This window comes from Neocloeon triangulifer, unplaced genomic scaffold, assembly GCF_031216515.1.
Source record: "Neocloeon triangulifer isolate White Clay Creek 2 clone unplaced genomic scaffold, ASM3121651v1 ptg000009l, whole genome shotgun sequence".
NCBI classification, from domain to species: Eukaryota; Metazoa; Arthropoda; class Insecta; order Ephemeroptera; family Baetidae; genus Neocloeon; species Neocloeon triangulifer.
The window spans coordinates 835,728-850,913 of record NW_026775551.1 but is presented as its reverse complement, the minus strand read 5'-3'; the positions used below and the strand labels follow the sequence as shown (position 1 = coordinate 850,913).

Below are 15,186 nucleotides of genomic sequence, written 5' to 3'. Positions count from 1 at the left end.
CTCTCTCTAGCAACATATTAGTTTTTCTCCTCCGAATCGTCGATTCCTTTTCATATACACGGAAAGAATTTGCTCGACGAGCTCGGCGTACAATATCCTCAAAAAATAATAAAAATCATCTTCAACCCAACAGACAATTTATGCTTCCAATTATAAATAATCTCGAATTGCGAACTTTGAAGGCGATTGTTCGGAATTAATTTCTGCGTGAGAATGTGCGCGTGTTTCCACTTGTTTCGTTCTATCTTAAAAAAATTACATAGTGAGCTATACATATAAATTATATGTACACGTTATTATAGCACTCTTTCAAACACGGAGCCCCCTCGATCGGTGAATAATTCGCGAAACAGTTCAATTAAGTAAAATAAATGAAGAAGCATAATTATTTCGGAAAGAGTTTTGCGGCCTTCGTTAAGTCTCCTCGGTGGATTTTGTTTGTGCTATACTTTGTTTGCTGCGTGCCTTAATTTTAACATACTTTGACGATCACTGATGGTTTTGGCACAGAAACAACACACCAGCTGAGTAAAATTATATAATAATACTAATTAAATCAGAATTATCAGTTTGGCAGTTGATGCGAATAGACCACTTAAAAAAAATACAAATTGTGCAAAATTAAGATTGTTTTCCAAGGCCAATTATTACAGATTAATACTGAAGAATACAACATTGTAGAGTTTGTTCGTGTCGGGGCAAGAAATTCGTTTGAGCTTCCAAGTTGCTGTTTTGCGAAGTTCGGTACAAAAAAAGAGAGCAACATGCCATTTTTTTGGAATGATAAAGATCCTAAAATAATTAAATAAACAATCTTTTGTTTTGATATACCATTCTTAAATATTAAATAAATTTGTAACAATTATTTGTGTGCCTTAATTGCGTTAAGTGAGAGATGATTACACTTTCCTCTTCTTCTTCTTTTTGATAAAAAGCGTCACTTTTTTACACATGTATAATCAATCGGCCATTACGAATTTCCCATTTTTGCGCGAAATCAATCAATTAAGTAAATAATTTGTGTCCACTTAAGAATTACAAAGACAAAATGAGAGACAGGGGAAGAGAGATAGAGATAAAAATATATAAAGTTCATCGTCGTTCGCCTATAAATAATAAAAATAGCACTTCTTGTAATACATCTCGATTTGACACTTTTCCTTTAAAAACATGCTTTTGGAGAGCAAAGTATATAAGACAAAAATTTCTTCTTCTCTCGTTTGTAAATATAAAGCTACACACAAAAATAAACCTAAGCACATCGTGTATATGACAAATAATCATAATAATAATAATTAGATGAAAAAAAAAACACTTTGAAATAATTGCACCAGCTGCAACAAAATGTGGGTAAGATTTGCGTTCAGGGTGGAGAAAATCTATCTTTGCACCTGCCCTTGACATGAGCTTTTCAAACCAAGAAACAAAAAAATTCTTTCTATCTTCCATGAGACCAGTTGGGTGGCAGAGTCACTCGGACAAAGCAATTTTTATATTTTAAATATTGTATCCGTTTCTTTTTCTTTTTGTTACAAAAAAAAAATTAGAAGCGAAACACAAGATGATAATATATTTTTACAAACTAAACGGGTTTGTGTGAAAATGGCATTTTATATAGTTATTGTTCCACGATTCTGCAGACGCGCTCTTCCGCATTTTTTCTAATATATTGTCCACTTTTACTCTCACTGCCACATCTCATCGTGTCTAGTAAGTCTCTTAAACGTGAAACTCTTAATATATGCTGGGAGGAGGAGGAGGTTTTTCATACTTCTTTAGTCACTGAGGTCACTTTGTGTCACTTTTGAATTCACACCGCTTCTACTGCAACAGGTATGGTGTCATCCTCTGCTACTGTGGTGGGCCAGATGTGTGTGGCTGCGGCCCCTGTAAGAATGCAAAGTAAAGAAATTATTCATTATATTTCTTAGCGAGGAGCTTATGACAACTAAACTGTAAATAAAACTTCTCAACCTTTTCCCTTAAGATCTATATAAATTTTTTTCGACTGGCCTATTGATTTGACCTTAATTGGGGTGAAATTTTTATTAATTTTGGGAAAAATTCCCATAAGAAATTATGTTAAATTTCAAAAATTCAGTTCTCCCAACAAATTTAATTTTTCTTGCTATGTCTCATTTGAACAGACATCTACAAACCCATGCTAATATTGTATCATCAAAATCAATCCTGGTTGATTTTGATGGTAATTTTTTATGTTCAAGCATTTTACTAAAGCCTCAAGTCCAGCCATCAATAAAAAATTAAAAAATTTAAATTATTTTACTTTTTCAAAAAGATATATGCAAATTTATAATAGACTGAGATAAACTACATACTTATAAAAAAAATGTGATTTGAATCTTAGAATAAATGCAAGAATTGTGTAATAAAATAATAGAGTAAATCTGTCTAAAAATATTCAGCAACAATTATTATTTACAAATCAATTTTAATTAATTATAACTATTTTGTTTCTGGAACTTAAAATATTAAATGTAATTTGTATTTTCTACCTTCTGAAAAACTTGAAATCAATATTCTTGTGTGTTTAAAAATATTGAAGGACAATTATTGGTAAATAGTTCCGAATGAAGAGTTGAATTGATTTTTTCTTAAAACGCCCGCTTTAATTGTTGCTGAGAGTCACAATCAAAAGAATGAAGCAATGTCCTACCAAATTATACACGTTTGTCTATCTGCCACTGTCACTCATGACTTCAGACTCCATCATTTGTTGGAAATTTTCTAGAATTTCAGCCTGCGTAGCGGAAACACAAAAGAAAATGGTCAAATTAGACAAGTCATTTGATAAAAGGCAGGCGAATGTATAAAATTTTGGGGGTGAAAAGCTTGTTTGGGGTTAGTGCAATGAGTGGCCATCGGAATTTGCTAGGACATCCCTCATGTGATCAAGTGGTGACTTACAGGCATAGCACCAAAGGGCGGCGCCATGTGGGGTGGGTGGCCTAAGTGGTGGCCAGACATTTTGGGTCCGTCGTCGGCCTTTTCCTCCTCTCTCCGCTTTAGGCAGGCAGCTTTGGGGTTCAGGTTGCGCTCTGGAATTCAAGAAACTGTTTTTAAAAGGCGTCCTTTGAAGAAATTAAAGGGCTTTGAAAACAGAATCAGGTGCACTCGAGGGGAAGTAAATAAAAATCGAAATGGTTTTGTAAATGAAACAAAGAAAGGGGAGCTTCTATGAGGTTTTTTTGTGCGCCCGAGGGCTACCTCGAACTTGTTGCTCTAGCTGCATTATCACTTCAACGGCCATATTTAAGATGCCAAGTTTAGTCTGCGGTTTGTCGGTCTTGAGGTGCTGCATGCACATCCGACCGAGCTCCTTGAGGGCCTCGTTAATGTCCCTGATTCGTATCCTGGACGGGGCGAGGGTGGAAAAGAGAGAGAAAGCAAAAATTAGTCACCTCTGACGCGCTGCTCCAACTGGGTAATTATCTCCACTGCCTGGTGCAGGACCGTGAGTTTGGTTTCGACTTTGTCGTTTTTCAAATGCGCCATGCACATTCGGCCCAATTCCTTGAATGCCTCATTTATGTCTTTGACACGAACCCTGTAACAAAGTGGGAGTTTTTCGGCCGTCGTTCAGCGACTATAGAGAGAAGCTATGGGCACTCGACACACGCACGAAAACACTCCAACTCTGCTTCTTTATTTTTACTCTAATTTTTAACTTGAATTCATGTCAGTTCAGTGTCTTCTTCTTTTTAAAATCGAAACGACGGTTTGAAAAGTTAAACGAAAAACATAAAATGGTCCCATTCGCCCTCGAAAGAGTGAATGGGACGGAAAATAAAATCAAATTGAGGCATGCCAAGGTAAGATAAAAAAATTCTAAACTCACTTCCTCACCTCGCAGGAAAAATTACGCCAGTGAGGCAAAGTAAACTTTTAAATAAATCACTCAAAAATTGCAAAAACTTCTACGCTTCTATACATGTGATCAAAAAATTTTTCAAACTTCTTAAAATCCGCCAAATAGAACAAATTTCAGAAGCGTCAAATTCTCTGATCATATGTTTTCTATCTTGGGAAATAAAAAGCAACGGTAACAAAAAAAATAATGATTGATATTACCTTTCTCTGGCGTTGTTTGCCTGTCGCCTTTCCTTCTCTCGTTGAGCTTTTGTGGTAGGGTCCTCGTCCTCATCACCGCTCGAACAGCTGTTGACACTTAGATTCGGTCAGACACAGCCACAATTATTACAAAAAAAATTGTCATTCAAATTTGAATGACTCAATTCATTTATTTAAAATTTATTTGAATAAAATAAAAAAAATTTAACTACCTGCGAGAGCGTTTTGATCCTTTTCCTCCGCCGGCCGTGGAGCCAGTGGAGTTCGGGCCTGGCAAGATATTAAGTCCATGGTCACTACTGCTCGGCTTGGAGTCTGTGCTGTCTGGTGGCGGTTCTTGCTTCCGTTTTTCTGCAAAATTTGGAGAAAAAAAATTAGCAACTAGTCAAATTTATCTTTAATATTTTAAAGATCATTAAATTAGAAGCCATTAAATTTTTAACAACTTAAAAAATGCAGATATTATACAAAATTTTCTTATAGTTTACAAAATATACTTATTTGTATTTATTCTGTTCATAAAACTTACTTCAGATAGAAATTCCAAAATTATATTTACAAGGTCTTTCTCAATGGTTGAAGGACTTTTAATCCGTTTGTTATAAAAATTTATTAAAATAATTTATTCATTGAAATGTTACAAAATCTTCTTAAAAATTTGTAAAATATTTAAAAAAAAAAAAGAATACAAAGTTTGTGTTGCATGAAATATTTAAGTGCAATTTATACTTCTTTCTTATTTGTCTGATTATGCTTAAAAATATAACCTTACAACTAAGAAATAAGAAAGTAAAATTGGACGAGTATTTACTTGGCTTACTAGTACTGAGCCTTTCGATTTTGATGGAGCCGTCCGTGTCCGAGGGCAGGGGTGCGTAGCTGGCGCCCACGGGGTTGAGGCCGGCGGTGGGCGTGGCCGAGGGTGGCGCCGAGCCGGGGGTGCCGGGGTGCGGACTGGGCAGGTGCTCCATGTGGTAGCCGGCGAGGCCGAGACCGTTGGAATGTGCTGCTGTCTGGTGAGGGCCGCCCCCGGAGGCGGCGGCGGCGGCCGCCGCCAGCACGGCGTGCAGCGACGAGGGGCCGCCGGCGGCCGCCGCGGCCATGGCCTGGCTCTCGGCGTGGTTGCGCAAAACGTTGAGCGCGTCGTCCAGGCGCTCCTCCATGCGCGCCCCCTGCAAAAGTCCGTTCTGTTTCAATTTTCAGCAGCTCTAGCCACGCTTGCCAATTCATTTGCCAATCAAATCGGGTTTAAAAATTAAATTTAAATAAAAATTTACAAAGAAAAAATATATATTAAAGGATTTATCAAAGTAATATGATACAAAAATAACAAACTTTTCCTTTGGTTTTTCTTAAAATTATACTGCAATTTTTTAAATAAATGTAAAATGGTTCAGGTTTAAAGCAAGGTAGGATTTGCTTCTGCCAACTTCAGTGAATGATTTTGGTCAAATAGGGAAAATTGAATTTTTTTCCAACCCTTGATTTAATGAATCTTTGAAAAACCTTTGAAATCTTGAAAAGGGGAGTTTAGAGGGGCAAAAATTAGCTGAATTAGCTGAAAATTTGGATTATGTGGATTGCAATTTAAATTTTCTAAAATTTCATTCAACATTAACCACTTATTTACTTTTAAAATCAATTACAAGTCTAATTACAAGAGCAACTTTGTTGTGCTTGAAAGTGAATTTAATTCTGACAAAATTGCAATCAGACTGGTTAAGTGTGCGGAGAACACGTTTGCTGGGGACATTAGTGTCAATCAATTTACCTCGGCGTGGGCATGGTGCCTGAGGATTCCAAGGGCATCGTCAAACCTACGTTGCTCTGTCTGAGCCTTTTGTGCCAAACGGGTCGGAGGAGCAACACAGAGTAACAAAAGAGAAAAACCAAACGCAAATTAGTCATGCAAAAATAAAATTCGAAAAAATTTAAAATCATAAAACATGCTTTTCGGGCGAAAAACGTAAATGAAATTTAAAAAGCGGACTAACCATGGCCATGTTGGAGCGGTCGGGGAGGAAGTGAGGCGACGACGGCGTGGGTCCTTGCGAGGGTGGCCAGGGTCCGTTGGCGGAAGCTGTCAACGGGGGTGGTGAGCTAACTGGGGTGGAAGGGTTCGAGCTGTAGCTGCTGGCACTTTGATCTGTGGGGTAGATCTGCAAGCAGAAGCGTTTCCAGACCAAAATTATAATCCATAATTTTCCCTCATTTTTGCATTTTGCTCAAATTGTTTAAGGGGGCGAAAAGTATAATGGAAACAAACAAAAGGGTGCAAAAAGGAAAAATAAAAACAGGAAAAGGTTGCTCACGGAAGCGAGTGCCTTGCTGAGAGTTTCTCCAGGAGTTTGAGGAGGCGGCGGGGCAACTGGGCTGCCGCCCGCTGCTCCGGCAAAGGGGCTGGGGGTGGGAACGGCCGCCCCCGTGGGGGTGGCAGCCGCCGGCGGGGCCGAAGAGCCGGAGGGCCGCAAACTCGACATTGGAGGCAGGCTGGTGTTGATCAGGGTGGAGGAATCTTGTTGCTGCTGGCTAGGTGACATGGTCCCATAGCCCTGTGTGCACATGCCAGCGTGTCAAAACAAAAACCCAAAACGACGCAAACCAAAAATAAATGGGGAGAAATCATATGAAAATCACCATAAGAAATAAAAAGGGCGTGTAAAGGAAATCATTTTATGCAAATTAAGCAGGTATTAAATATAAAAAGATGTGCAAAAAAATATCATTTGCAACTGAAAAATATACGACATTGAAAATTATAGAACATTTTCAATGAAATAATTTGTTTTGACCAAACGAATTCTTTGTCTTTAATTTTAAAATTTAATGCTCAAAACTTAAAAATATTATTGACTTCTTCAAGAATAAATTTTAATAAAAAAAATAATTTCTATTTTTTTAAATTGCTTATATTTTTTAATAAAAAAAACTGAATAACTCACCATAGGGTCGTGTGAGAGGTGCATCGAGGGCGGGTATCCGACGGCTTGTGTGAGGTGTGGAGGTGCAGGGCCCGTGGGGCCCATGGGTCCCGCCGGCGAGCCGTAGGCGCCGTAGGGGCCCGCGGAGGCGGGGCCGGCCCCCCAGGGGTCGGCAGGGCCCGGGGTTCCAGATCCATCTGCAAAGAGAGACGCGAGATGTAGAAAAGAGTGCTCCTGGGTGGCATCGAGAGGAGATAGGGGTGTTGATGTTTATGTGTTTAATTTCCGAGAGCTGGCGGCGAGCTAAGTTATGCCCAGCGAATGCTCAGCAATAACAAAAAGGAGCTGCGCGGCCTTTTGTGCTCGGCCCGAGAAAAATAAAAGAAGAGATAGAAGATGGAACAGATGTTTGTTAGCAGCGTCGATGAGATATTATCATGCAGTTATTATCGGGCCAAAAAGTTTCCATTTCGCTCGAGAGCAAAAAGAAAAAAAAATGTGATGCTGCAGCGGATAAATGAAAGAAGCTGGGTTTTTTTCAAAGATCGATTTTTGTTTTTAAATAAAATGTAAAAAAAATATGTTTAAAATATTTTGTCCTATCAAAAGATGGAAAGGTATTTTCAATATTATACTTACCGATGAAGTATGGTTCGCCATATAGGCCTGCAGATGTTTTGGGTGATGTGTATCGAGGTGAGTCTTGGCCGAATTCGTCTGATCCGTACTGAAACACAAAAACACAATCTATTAATTCCAGAGCGCGATTAATATTCAACCAAAATAAATTCAATGACAATTAAAAATAAAAAGGTAAGACAAAACCCGCGGTTTGAAATTATTAATTTGGGATTTCTGGAGTCTCACGAAAGCGTCGTAGATGTGGTTGTGGCGAATGAGGGTTTCGTAGCACGAGTACGAGCAGAACATGACGAGATAAGAGGGTGGACGGTCTCAGGGCAGAGGGCGGAAAAGCCGTAGTGGAGCCAACATGCTGCCGTTCGCGGCGAGGCTTCGTCGCCGAATGCCCTTTCTTTCTTTTCATTCTTTCGGAGACGCAATAATCTGGCCAGCGAGCGCCACGCTCCGGCGCGAAACATAATATTTTATATTTCAGTGGAGCTGGGGCAACGGAGAAGATTTCTCGCTTCAATATCGCGCGCTGGGGGATCTGCCGTTCGCAACAAGCGCAAAAAAAAAGAAGAAGAGCAAAGTGGAGGAAAAGCCGCTGCGTGCCAGCCTAGTGGAAAATTTCAATTCGGGTCTCGGCTCGTATGAGTGCTCATTGATTTTCCGCTAATTCGCCCTTTGTCCTGCCGTGGGTGGCGAAAGGGGAATGATGAGATTGGAAAGTCTAGTGCGTCACAAAATTTCACTCGATGCTGAGATGATCAAAATTTGATTAAAGAAATTAAATTAAAATTCGTTATAAATAAATTACGTCAAAATGTAGTAAATATACAAAATAAATTATTTCACTCAGCACACACGGTTGTTTTTGCGATTTTTCAAAATGGACGCTTGATCATTGATCAGAATAATTAATTTATGCTTCCCCTACAACTTCCTCTCTGCGCCGTAAAAGAGGCACCGCGAGCGCGTGAGAACCTGCCAGGCCCAAATAATAATTATCATACACGTTGAAGAGTCTTGGCGCGACAATTAAAGACAGTTTATTATGTATGGTCTAATCATGCGTGCTACTGGCGCGGAATACGTAATGGGTGTGCGCGACGGCGGACAGGTGTATTGTGCCGAGGACAGGAAATGCGGGCCGACTGCTTTCGTGCAGCAACACACTCGAGGGAAGAAAGAAAGGGCTACACCAATCGCAGGTAAATTAACGTCCTCTCTCGTTCCGGCCGATGCCTAATCGAGCTCAACAATTCTTTTCATTTTAAATGGCAACGAGAAATTTCTAATAGGAGCAGTTATGCTTCAAGAAATGGATATGAAAGGTATAGGGAGGCAGTTACATGATTTATTTTACTGATCATTGCCCTGAAAATAATAGTTAATCAAAGTAAAATAATAATAATAATAATAATAATACTTAATTAAAAAAAAGAGCTTACAAGTTCTCTGTTAACTAAATGCAATTTTTATTTGACGCTTCTGCATTCGGTTTGAATTCCCTGCCGGATTGTCCGTCCGTGTGATATTGGAAGAGTGCGGCAGGCACGTTTGCAAACCTATCAAATCGCGCGTCGGCAACAAAACACAAATGTTGTTCCAAGTGTTTGATATGATCCGAGCATCGGCGGCAATAAAAAACATCCCTTTTTCTCTCTCTCTCTCTGTGCCGGCCTGGGTATGTATGTGGGCAATAAACTATTGAAACGATTTGATATATTGGCTCGGGAACTGACCGTTTCCAGTCAGCATATTTATATTCAGCCCTATTGCGTTTCGTGCGAGACACCACGAAAATAATAACGAACCTCGAACCAAATCTCGAATGCCGCATTCGCTTCATTCCTTATTGATGAGATCTGAAAGGCAGCTTCTTTGTTCCACCGACGGTGTAAGAGATTTTCGGATTTTTACACCAGAAATATCTCTATGGTTTCCCGTTTTTTCCCTCATAAATTAATTATTAAATAAATGTCCAACGCAGAGGAAATTTTCTCACGGCCGAGCACAAAACGGAAGTTATTTTTATTTTCCCCTTGATTAGTCCCCCCGATTGTTATCGCAAACTGACCACTTTTGTTGTGGATATTGTTCCTGCCTTGGTGATGTGGAAAAAATTCGAATAGGATTGTCTGCTGCTGCTAACATGCAAAACGAGTTTTCGCGCAATTTTCGCTCAGCTGTGTGTATTTAAAACACTTTTGGCGCTGGGAATGCAGCTGCAAAACTCAAGGAAAGAAGCGTTGCGCAAATTAATTTTTATACATGGCGAGCAGCAGGTGCTTATTTGAAAAAGATTAAACTGCAGGCTATGCAGGGTGATCAAAGTATATACTGCTTATTGTTAGAAGTTGTTATCTTAGATATTTGATTTTTGTTTTAATTTTCTTGACTGTTCGCCAAAATTAAAAATGTTTTAAACGATAAATTTGACCAATTTAATTAATTCAAACGTAGATAAAAATGAAAATATATTATTCAATGTAAAATAATTAAATTCAATAAAGAAATTATTTTTAACTCAATAAGCAACACTTTCTGAAATTCTAATTGCCAGTGGCTAATCAGTTGTGGTTTGATTTACTGATTTGCAAATTCAATCGCTGATATAGTGCGCCGTAATTCTTTTAGGAATTAAAAGAATTTATAAGTCATTTAAAAAATTTTATACAAATTAAATTTTTAATTTTTTTTACAACGAACGAAGCAAATTTTTCTAACAGAACTTAAAAAATTTGAGCCTGATGGAAAAGTGAAACACATGATGGAATCGGCTGAACTTTGAGAGTGCAGTGCAGCAGCGGAGCGCGAACCCCCGGCCCGATTTCTTTTTCTTATTGCGGCAGTCATGAAAAATAAATAACTACTACTCTGAATCTCGGCATAGCAGCGGCGGCAGCAGCAGACACGTCGAGAGAAAGAAAAGAGGAAAAAAGTGAAGCGATCGAGATGTGGAGCTCGGGCAGCCCATAAAACATTTTCAAATAAAACTGCGCGCTCTCCGCATCGGGAGATCGACGAATATAAAAAATAAAAGGCATCAGAAGCTGAAGGCTGTCACATATTTATGTTTGATGGACTGCTGCTGCTGCTGGCCGGTTTTATTATATTCTCTCTCTCGCTCGTACCTCCAGCCACGGCTATTGACTTTTAAGAACCTCCGTTGCGCCGCGCACCTATATAAAATTTATATGTATGCGTCCATATGTGCAAGAGAGAGAGCGAAAAAGCTGACTAATGTGATGAATTGGCCGCTAATCAATGTAATTTGCACCTATTGTGCGCGCCAGAGGCTGATGCACCGCCGAAATAATTGAAAGCAACGGCTCATAACGCAAATATTTGATGGTTTAATGGCGCGTAATTTGTTGCGAAGCCCTTTTGAGCGGAGCCGAACGAGGATTTACAACCAGGAAGATCGTTAATGTTGTCAAAATAAAAAAAGAAAAGTTCAAAGACTTCTCATTTTTAAGAAGAATAAAAAAATCTTTCATTTGAACGAAATATTATTTAATTTTTAAAATACCCTTGAGAACAGACGCCAAAAAAGTCATAAAGCTCTAAGAAGCCACTTAGCCGGTGTCTCCTCTGCAAACTCCACAAGTTGTTGCATGCGTCGGGGCTGTTCATTAATATCCCGCGTGACTGCTGCAAAGGTGGTCGGTCGGTTTGTAGTTTGAACTTTTGAGGGGTGCAGAACGAAATAAATTCCCAGCAGCAGCAGCCGCCGTCTCGACATTATACTGCCATCATCATTCCGAGATTTTTTTCTCGAGCCAAGGCAGTTGTCCCTATTACATCAAATCTGCACTTTTTGTGCGCGGGAGGCTGCTCTCAAGTGACAGCAGCCCTTTTCTCAGTCGCAGCAAGGCACACACATGTGTTTGCGATCATCCGTCGACGAAACCTCATCCTCACCCCTCGAACGCAGACTGAAAAGTGACACGAGGCTCAAAACCGAATTTTTTCAAATCTCAATTGAAACAAAAAAGTTCTTTCCATTAAAAAATTGATTAAATTAGAATTAATCAAAATATCTACAAAGAGAAAGTGAATTACAAATTTTCAGAAAATTCACCGGTTCACTGATTTACATTTATAATTTAAAATTACCTCATGAGGATGCCTACGGATAAAATCTCATCCCCTTCCCATTTTCATCCGCCAACTTGGCGCCAATCAATGTGAGACATGCAGACAGGGGTGTCCTTCGCGGGTCGCGCGGGGGCCACCCCTGCGGCTGGTGCGCGCGGAGAAACGAGACACTCGCATGGTGGCTGCTCAAGAGATGGATATTATTGTTTGAAAAGTTTAATTTTTCCATCCGGAGCACGCATGGGGGCACGTGTATGTTGCAGTCGTCGTGTGTTGGGCCAGGAAGTGTGTCTGCATGTCGTTTTCAACCTGTCCGCGCCACTCGCGCCTTAAATGCAAAGCGCGTCTATTTTCCGCGCCGGTGCGCCCAGTTTGAGTCGCTCTCAGAACCGCGATTCGCTATTTACGCCGCGGTCAGGCTTGTGCGACAAACTTTTTCGCCGCAAATAGAGACAGAAACGGCACGAAATTTATTCTCGCAGGCGCCACATGGAGTGGAAGGTTGGACGGAGCTTTAATTGAGTTGTGTCATTTTGTGTGATAAAATGTTCTCGGGAGTAATTTTAGCCAAAGTACTGCGATACACATTTTATTTTTATCAACGAAGCTACAAAAATGAAGAAGAAGTTTAATAATAATTTTATTCATATATAAAATTTATTTCACAATATTTTAGAAGTACTACTTTATTATTGCTGTTAATTTGTCAAAATTGACAAATAAAATTGTTTAAAATCAATTTTTGAAAACGATTTATTTAAAAAAATAAAATGGAATTGTAGGAAAAACCGGCACCACCACTAGCAAGAATTTTGCTAAAACTTCCGATATCAAAAAGACTCCATTCGCTGCAGTAAGCCTCGATTGACTTGGTTTTTGTTCTTATCCATGTTGCTTCTAAAATAATCTAACTTTCATGGAAGCATAAATATAGGATAAATGTGCAATTCAAATCGAATACGCTTTTGAACAATTTATATTCAAAAATTAAAACAAGCATCGAATTTTCTACTTTTTCGAAATTGCATAATTTCCATTTATGAAAATTAGTTTCCATTTCGTTGGAGAACTGCATAATTATTATTCCACTCTATAACCGGTAACAAAGGTCTGCCTGCTGCACTAGTAAAAAACGAGCGAACGTTGAAGTTCTCTTTCTCCATCTATCTCCTTCTCTGCACAGCGCGGTGGAGAAACGTGTTTGCCGTGGAGCTTTCGAGTCGCGCACATTCAACCCTGCAGCGATGAATTTTTCGAATTAGAAACGAGGAAAAATGCACAATTCTAGTGCACAATGAGATTGTTGTGTGAGAGTAGAGTGCATGGAGCGAGCTGGACCGGACGGACTGGTGAGACTCTCGCGAGAAAGAGAGTTTGAAAATCGAGAGTCGCCACTTTTTTCACCGGTACACAAAACATGGGAACGAACTAGTTCGTCAAATTTACTTTCATGTATGAATAAAAAAAAATTAATTGATATTTCAAGGCCTGAAAAAGCTCCATTAAATCAAAAGTTTATTTGGTGTAATTTGGACTGAGGTCACCTTGTGTCAGAATCAATTTTGGGGTCGGCCGAAAATCTCTGGTGGAAATCAATTGGCTCATTATGTCGGAGTGCGAGAGGCCCATTACGAGTCAGATTTATGTGCACCTTTGCAATGAATTTTCATTTTATTATTGCCGCCAACGTTTCGCTCGAAAATCTTATCTCGCGCGAGAATTTATTTACAATCTGGCGGACTAACTCGAATTGGGTCGTGTGCGATAAAATCGATATCATTCTCCTATGCAGAATATAATTTTCCTCAACTTTTACTTGCTTGATCCCCTAGAGCTGCTCTTTGTGCTGCGCGTATAAATTATGAGATGCCTTTGAGAAAATACGCGACCAGTTGAATTACCCTATAATTAACCGGTGCGGTGGTGGACTCACTTATTCATTGATGTATGCGAGCGACTTTCTCGCCAAGGTGCAAGAAAACCGGCCTGTAAGACCTGCACTTTTTTCCCTCAAAACGAATCTCGCGGGAAAATTGATTTTCATTAATTGGAATTAATTAATTTGAAAAATCTGGGTTAGGGGCGTGGCTGGTTAATTGAAATATAACCGATTTTTAATTGCAGTAGAGTGACTTCTGGAGCTTTTTTTGGGGCCGGCAGCGTGAGAAACTGACGAGGAAAATTACATGGTAAGGCATTAAAAAGCCGCTTCGGGGAAAGATGCCGAGAAAGAGAGCGAGGGGGGTTGAAGTCGAGTGAGTTGGACCGAAATAGACGGCGAGCCGTAAATTTGTGACTTAATCAGCGCCGCCTCATAACAAACGTAAACAAAGAGGGAAAACGAAGCCTGCGTTTTGACTTATGGCGTCCAGGGGGGTGAAGGGCATCGCGACCAAGGACAAGCCCTATTTGGTTCGAATTTTCACTTGATCCATGGAAAATGTTAAAATATAATTAAACAGAAATTGCATAATTAACTGGCAGAATTTTGGTAATGAGCAGTACTGAGGTTTTAGCTATCAACATCAAATTATTTCATGCTGCATTGTAATTTTGAAGCAGTTTATTATTTTAATGGGATTAAAATAAAATTCAAATTATATTGAAAATATCGATAATATCACCTTTAAACTATATTTAATACATAAATTAATTTCAGTTTGTGGATTTTTTTCCAAATGAATCTTGTTTAAAAATGTTAACTTTAAAATTTAATTTTTATAAAACGCTCGAGGTGATTCCATGAACATTTATTTGGGCAAACCTCTTGCAAAGAAAAAAATTAAATTATTTAATTAATTTTCAATAAACACAATTTGCAACTAATTTCTGCAATTATTGTTTATTAAAATCAAATTTTCCGTTTTTTTTTTTTTTTTTTTAAATTTAATTCATTATTTTTTTCATTCCTCCAACTTAGTTTAAGTTTAGACACAATTAAATCCTAGATTTTTTTATCAGCGGACCGAAGGTCGCCTTTAGGGGTTAATCGTCCTTTATTTATTATTTATTTTTATTTTTTGCAACAGGTTCACTCGGTTAAATTTTTCAATGTTATTATTATTATTATGTTATTCTTCTCATTGTCAGTTGAAACAAAAAATTTTAAATTTAAAATATAGAAGACTTTGTGTTGACTTTGTTTAAATTTTATAAGACAATATTTTATCAAGGTCTGATGGAATTTTCAATGTGGAAACTTTTGCGCTTGAAATCACGCACATCGAGTCAAGAGATCATGAAATCGGATGGAGAAAACGGTGGTGTGTCCCTAGACGCGGCCTCGCGCACTGAAAATAGTCGCCGCGCATCTCAGCAGGCTGTGTATGATGAAGCTATTAGCGCTGCTGTTAAATTGTGAAAAGCGGCGAGAGAAAAAATTGCAGCGAGGAAAAAATGGCGGTGATAATGACGCGGCGGTGTCAGCAGCGAAAAATAATAAATA

General features: G+C 38.9%; 1 protein-coding gene across 16 annotated transcripts in view; it reads right to left on the bottom strand.

Annotated features, from left to right (window-relative positions):
• Positions 1-1,302: 1,302 nt before the first annotated feature.
• Positions 1,303-15,186, bottom strand: part of LOC132195267 (transcription factor 12) — a 106,803-nt gene continuing 92,919 nt past the window's right edge. For 5 of the 16 annotated variants that reach the window (XM_059617147.1, XM_059617154.1, XM_059617158.1 and 2 more), the window contains 12 exons: positions 7,653-7,740; positions 7,035-7,210; positions 6,405-6,644; positions 6,087-6,251; positions 5,864-5,929; positions 4,904-5,279; positions 4,305-4,443; positions 4,093-4,188; positions 3,229-3,374; positions 2,929-3,059; positions 2,678-2,761; positions 1,303-1,887 (listed from right to left, as the gene is read on the bottom strand). In XM_059617147.1, the coding sequence (XP_059473130.1) occupies positions 2,696-2,761; positions 2,929-3,059; positions 3,229-3,374; positions 4,093-4,188; positions 4,305-4,443; positions 4,904-5,279; positions 5,864-5,929; positions 6,087-6,251; positions 6,405-6,644; positions 7,035-7,210; positions 7,653-7,740 (1,689 nt within the window). In that variant the 3' untranslated portion in view covers positions 1,303-1,887; positions 2,678-2,695. Of the gene's footprint in view, positions 1,888-2,677; positions 2,762-2,928; positions 3,060-3,228; positions 3,375-3,422; positions 3,569-4,092; positions 4,189-4,304; positions 4,444-4,903; positions 5,280-5,863; positions 5,930-6,086; positions 6,252-6,404; positions 6,645-7,034; positions 7,211-7,652; positions 7,741-7,880; positions 8,008-15,186 lie in introns of those variants that run through there. The other 11 variants (XM_059617162.1, XM_059617148.1, XM_059617151.1 and 8 more) reach the window with 11 other exon arrangements.